Genomic DNA, 6,606 nt, shown 5'->3' with positions numbered 1-6,606 from the left:
CCTGGTGACTGAGACGAGATCAGACACGGTTAATGTGGAACCTCTGCTAGGGTGAAGGAGATGTCACCACACTGAGCGTGCTTCCTCTTACCTTCTCAGACTGGCTGAGGAGGAAGTGATGGAAATGTGGGTCGTCCTTCACAGGCTGCAACAGAAGAAGAGATCACTGTGACGGCGTTCTGTCTACATGCCGACAGACCATCGAGTCCACGGCGCTGCCTCACCGGGGCTCCCGCCGTGGACCTCACACTGAGACGTCTGGGAGCGATTCATCCACGGACTAGACATCTGATTTTGGCCTGGAGCGTTAATGAATAAAGACTGAATCGTTTTACCATTCTCTCTCAGCAGTGAGAAGCCTGTCAGCTGCTGCACAGGTCATTCAGGTTAAAAAGCAACAGCGTGGATACTCACACCAATGCAGAGCAGGAAGAATCGTTCTACACGTGCTCATGCGCTATACGATTACAGGTGGACTTCGTTGTGTCACAGTTCTACACTGAGCACAAGCCATCATCCCCCAGTAAGGAAGGAGGCAGGTAGAAGGAAGGTGATCATATGAAAACACAGCAAGCACATCACAAAGCATAACACATTGTTTCTGTAGCAGACGGTCCAAGAACGAGTCCTCTGGTGAAGAGGCTTCACAATGTCACTCAGGTACAGATGTGATCAGCTCCACACACACACACACACACACACACACACACACACACACACACACACACACACACACACACACACACACACACACACACACACACACACACACACACACACACACACACACACACACACACTTTAAGATGACATTCAGAGTGGTCAGAAGTGGTCCTGAAGAGCAGGGTGAGTCCCATTACTACCAGTCACTCCTAGAAAGCAGGAAGCTGATGAAGAAGTCACATTTGTGGGTCAGCTGAATCACACCTCCGCCTCCCTTTGATCCTCCACATACAGAGACAGTTTGAGCAGTCAGTGAGCACCACACAGGTGAGAAAGTGAAGGTCTGCAGTTGCTGGTGATTAAAGCCAAAGCTGAAGGTCAGGTAGAAGAACAAGCAAGGCGAGGCAGGCTTGTGGGGGAAGGAGTTCACCTACACTGCTCTCCCATGTGAATCCTGAGCCGGGTCCGGCCCCCAGCCTCTCAAGAGTGGACGGCTCGGGGTCAGAGTCAGTTAGGTCCTTGAGGAGGAGAGAGACACACATTCACCTTTCTAAATCAAACGGTGAATCGGGAGCGGTCTGCTGTGGGGGGGGACGCTCATACACGGAGGACCAAATGTACAATTCATTTCACCTCCACTGTATTGGGATGGAGGCAGACGTCTCCATTTCAAAACCTGCACCGATAAAAGCAAAGTGATCCGCATCGATGTCAGACGCGCCGTGTTGAGACCACACTAGCTCCACATGTCCTACTGGAAGACGTCCCAGATCCAGGTTCATGAAGTCGATTAAAGAACCTCATGATAGAGACGATGAGTGCTTTTGTTGTCCCAACAACTCCAACTGAGTGACACGTCCTTATCTGCAGGACTGCGTGACTGTTTCACATTATCAGTCATTGTATCTAAGAGTTAGATCAAACATGGGGCTTTATTATACAAAGATATTGCTTAACAGGGACCTTTACCTGAAATACTGCTGGTTCCATGTGATGTCAACAGAAACACTCACTCACTAGTGTCCATAGTGGAAGACCCAGAATTAAGTTTTGCATTAGCCTGTCACGACGCAGGTCTAGCAGAGGTGGGATCACTGTGAATTGTGGATCATTATATGCACATAGTAGGTTTGGTGGACACACTTTGCTCACATTGATTTAGCGGTGGAGGCTAATGCTGGGCTAATGAAGGGGAGTAGAATTAGAGATCTCAGATCTCATTTTATAGGAGGGCTGGGCGATAAATCATAATTTATTTTCAATTACGATTGTGGCATCCAATGATTAAAAAAACGAGATAATCGATATGAAAAGGATTAGTGCGCTGCATTCTGTCTCTCGATGTCTCGTGTAATGAATCCAGCACGCTCCCGTCTGTCCAGTGGACCAGTGGACCGGTGGACAGACGCTTCGACTGGGAGCTTTACAGCTGCCATCAGGGGGACTTCTCTGGGCCCCCTCTGCCTGCAGGGAGGGACGGGGCCCCGTGCTTGTTCACCATGCTTTGTGGGTGTAACTTTTTTTTTGTCCTCACCATTCATATCTATGAAAACAATGCGTTTGTGATTAAGTTGTTAATGTGAAATCTCTAGCCTTCTGCTCTCAAAGGGCACAGCTTAATGTATTTAACATGAACAACATGTCTTCCTATGTGCACAATGTTTCCAAAGTCAATGAGCTCAGTATTGACCAAAAGTATCCCGACTACATTCTGCCAGAATGGAGCCGTTTGATAATCACCTTTTCCCGGTCCTCATTTTGCTGTGTTTGTCTTTTGTAAATGGCGGATATTTGAAGTAAGATTCTATTGAACTAAAGCTTTACAGGACACTGGTTGAACTTGTCAGAGTCCTACAGACCTTCTCAGAGGGGTCCTTCAGGGCACTGAGATCCTCATCATCCTCCTCCAGTATCTTCAGTGGCTTGTTGGGTGTCTTCTTTCCTTTTGAGTCTCCTTTGCCGTCCGAGTTCTGTTAAAAACACAGGTTATCCTTTTGTGCTGCTATTTCTGCATTTGAAGACATTTCCCCGCAGTCTGACGGTTTGAACGCAGGATGGTTCTAGAATAAGCAGGTCACACACTGAACAGAAGGATAATTGATTTCCCAGATGAGTGCACTCATTCTGGAGGGCAGACAGCCTCAGCAGAGACCACGTGTCCACCTGAATAAACGCCGAGGAGCATTTGATGAGGAGGCTTGGTGGAGCAAGTCTCCCTCCAGTAATCCTTCATTTCATTCCATCAGTTTCAGTGCTGGAAACAAGTAGGTTCCACATCTGTGTTGGTTTTGGTTCTGCTGTGGTGACAACAGCGTTTATACTCAATAACCAAATCATCAGGAATTATGATGAGTAACATTTCATTTACATATTCAATTGTTAAGAGACTTTTAGGCAAAAATGAAAATGTTTCACAGCTTGTGCAGCTTGCAAAATGAGTACTAGATTTCAGACCAGATCTTTCAGACACATGACTTCTGTTATCTCATTCCATATGTGGGATGTATGTCGGGACATTAGCCAATATTTAGGTAACAGACCATGTGTGTGGTTTCTTTTTCTGAACTAGCCGTGTTGTACGACATGTGTTGGTGTCGCATGACGCGCGTGTCGTGACATGTCTCATGTGTCGTATGACGCGCGTGTCGTGTGATGTGTGACATGTGTCGCGTGTCGTATGACATGTCTCGTGTGTCGTATGACGCGTGTGACATATGACGTGTGGTATGACGCGTGTCGTATGACATGTCTCATGTGTCGTATGACATGTGTCGTATGATGCGTGTCGTATGACATGTCTTGTGTCGCATGACAAGTCTTGTGTGTCGTATGATGCGTGTGTCGTATGACGTGTCGTATGACGCGTGTGTCGTATGACATGTGGCGTATGACATGTCTTGTGTGTCGTATGACATGTGTCGTATGACGTGTGTGTCATATGACATGTGTCGTATGACGCGTGTCGTATGACATGTGTCGTATGACGCGTGTGTCGTATGACATGTGTCGTATGACGCGTGTGTCGTATGACATGTGTCGTATGACGCATGTGTCGTATGACGCGTGTCGTATGACGTGTGTGTCGTATGACGTGTGTGTCGTATGACATGTCTTGTGTGTCGTATGACATGTGTCGTATGACGCGTGTCGTATGACGCGTGTGTCGTATGACATGTGTCGTATGACGCGTGTGTCATATGACATGTCTTGTGTGTCGTATGACATGTGTCGTATGACGCGTGTGTCGTATGACATGTCTTGTGTGTCGTATGACGCTTGTGTCGTATGACATGTCTTGTGTGTCGTATGACATGTGTCGTATGACGCGTGTCGTATGACATGTCTTGTGTGTCGTATGACATGTGTCGTATGACGCGTGTGTCGTATGACATGTCTTGTGTGTTGTATGACATGTGTCGTATGACGCGTGTGTCGTATGACATGTCTTGTGTGTCGTATGACATGTGTCGTATGACGCGTGTGGCGTATGTCTTGTGTGTCGTATGACATGTGTCATATGACGCGTGTGTCGTATGACGCGTGTGTCGTATGACATGTGTCGTATGACGCGTGTCGTATGACATGTCTTGTGTGTCGTATGACATGTGTCGTATGACGCGTGTGTCGTATGACATGTCTTGTGTGTCGTATGACGTGTCATATGACGCGTGTGTCGTATGACATGTGACACCCCCTCACCTGTTCTTTCCCCTTTGCTTTCTTTAGGAAGTCTTCCACTGCGTCGACCGCCTGCTGGAAGCGCTTGCCTTTATTTATCTTGATCATCTCTTCTTTGTGGGCATGGTAGGGCTTCAGCTGTTCTACTTTGATCCAGGCACTGGACGGGCACACAGAAACACAACTGTCACACATTTGAAGAAGAAGTACATGTGAGGCGAGTCAGAACAGGAATCTCACTATCCATACTTACTGGTCTTCAGTTCCAAAGAATTTTACAAAATGGCATTTTTTGCCTCTGGGCTTTTTCAAGTCCTTGGGAGGGCTTACGACCTGAAAAGTAAATAAATATAGTAATCCAACACAAGCCTATCATTTGTCGTGCCGATGTCGGAATCTAATTTGCCTCCGACCGGCCGTCGGCATGTTCTCAGTCCTTACCTTCCCTGGCCATGGTGGGTAACGACCAAGCTTCCCCCTGAAAGAAGAGGGACATATTTAGCCGTGGTCTACGTCTGTCTCGCTAGTACCGACACACATCACAACACGCTGCGAGGAGCTGATGATTCGGACGCTTCCTCAGGTCCACTCCTGTGACCAGAGGGGACCGGGCTTCTGCTGTCAGAACTTCCAAACTGTGGAATGCACTTCCTGTTGAGATACCATCATCTGTATCCACTTTTAAAAGCACTGTTTCACGTTGGTTTATCAGGTCCCGATTCTATGCGTATGTATAGGTACATACGTTTATACATGGATATATATATATATATATATATATATATATATATATATAGTCAGGCAGTGCTAATAGGGTTCTACTTGTCGTCTTAGTTGCAGTTATGTCCTCATCAGTTGCAACATTGTCTCTTGCACATTGCCGGTTTTAGCAGCGTGTTCAGAGATGTAACAGCAACTAAAGCAGCAACTGCTGTAACGCACACTTACAACACAGCCACAGGAGATGAATGCTACTCAGCAGTGTGTCAGCTGGCCACGTTTAAAGAGACGAAGACTTTCAAAGCAGCTTCATAAAACGTTCACAAGGTAACACAAACAGTCACTTCTTACGTTACGGAAACGTGAGGATTAATGGGGTCTTACCAGAGATGCTAGCATGTTATGTAACGTGAATGCGTATTGCTAACACGCAATAGTGTCTCGTATGGAACAGATGTGGTCTCTTACAGAGATCACACCACCGCGGACCGACTCCAAGCAGACTCGTCCATCACCACAGATAAACGACGGTTGTCTGCAGCGGTTAACACGGAAGACGAGCCAACGTGAAGCCCGCTGACGTTACAGTAACAGTTAGCTAACGTTACATATCCGCTTCAGCAGCGCTAGAAACGGCATTCACAGACCACAACAATGAGCATTTAAACTGTGTGTCGAAGCTTTACAGGTAAACCGATCAGCGCAAGAAAGACAAGACGTGAAGAGCGGCCTGCGTTCTGAAATAAAGTAAAGTTCCTTTCCGGTAGCTTGTCCGCTAGCTAGCAGCTAACGATGGCTGCTGGCTGAGTCAGCTCGGCTAGCGACTTGTTTGGGTTCACTACCAACTAACGTTAACCGGGAACACGAACACTTCCGTTACCGCTTCGTTAACACCAGCATAAACACTAACCGTGAACTAATTAATCGATCACTACTGCATGCAGCGCAAGAACACCCAGCGGGACTGGAGGCGTCGGACTATATTTAAAGGTTATCTCACCACACCAGATCCCCGATCCGCAGATGCACCGTCGCCATCTTACAACTTTAATAAAACGTCGCACTGACTGAGGGGGGAAGACAACACACACCCACTAATCACATGCTCCTCTCTGCTTCTGCTTCTTCTTCTCTAATTTCAGTGGCGGATCGCAACCAACTTGAATAGGTGCACACCGCCACCTACTGTACCGGAGTGTGCAGTTTCAGAGTAAAAGTTTCATCCCTGTTCATCAATGTATTTAAAAATAATGCCGTTTCTTTCGCTACAGTGCCCTGCAGCACTCACGCCATTCTCCGTCCACTGCGAGAACACCCTCCAAACTCCACCTCCGTCCCTCTGTCCCTCCATCCCTCCGTCCCATGACACAGTGTTTGCTTCAAGATGTCCCTGTCTGTAAAGGATCTTGACACAACATTGCACATACACAGAGAGAGAGAGAGCGAGAGAGAGAGAGACAGAGAGAGAGAGAGGTCTCCGTCCCTGGTCTCTGTCTCTGGTCTCTCTGTCTCTGTCCCTGGTGAGGCTGGCGGATTTATTTACAG

The 6,606-nt window shown here is 47.4% G+C and overlaps 1 protein-coding gene across 3 annotated transcripts in view; it reads right to left on the bottom strand.

The window, feature by feature from the left end:
* Positions 1 to 6,161, bottom strand: part of glyr1 (glyoxylate reductase 1 homolog (Arabidopsis)) — a 16,968-nt gene extending 10,807 nt beyond the window's left edge. Inside the window, exons 1-7 of one of the 3 annotated variants that reach the window (XM_068724829.1) lie at positions 6,062 to 6,161; positions 4,783 to 4,819; positions 4,595 to 4,674; positions 4,363 to 4,501; positions 2,523 to 2,633; positions 1,098 to 1,181; positions 92 to 145 (exon numbers count right to left, since the gene is read on the bottom strand). In XM_068724829.1, the coding sequence (XP_068580930.1) occupies positions 92 to 145; positions 1,098 to 1,181; positions 2,523 to 2,633; positions 4,363 to 4,501; positions 4,595 to 4,674; positions 4,783 to 4,819; positions 6,062 to 6,099 (543 nt within the window). In that variant the 5' untranslated portion in view covers positions 6,100 to 6,161. The remainder of the gene's footprint in view (positions 1 to 91; positions 146 to 1,097; positions 1,182 to 2,522; positions 2,634 to 4,362; positions 4,502 to 4,594; positions 4,675 to 4,782; positions 4,820 to 6,061) is intronic. The other 2 variants (XM_068724830.1, XM_068724832.1) reach the window with 2 other exon arrangements.
* Positions 6,162 to 6,606: the final 445 nt, after the last annotated feature.

This window comes from Cebidichthys violaceus, unplaced genomic scaffold (genome assembly GCF_023349555.1).
Source record: "Cebidichthys violaceus isolate CVI_PGR_0920_01 unplaced genomic scaffold, fCebVio1.0.p SCAF_32, whole genome shotgun sequence".
NCBI lineage: Eukaryota > Metazoa > Chordata > Actinopteri > Perciformes > Stichaeidae > Cebidichthys > Cebidichthys violaceus.
The sequence above is the reverse complement of the archived record's forward strand: the minus strand, read 5'-3'. Positions and strand labels throughout refer to the sequence as shown.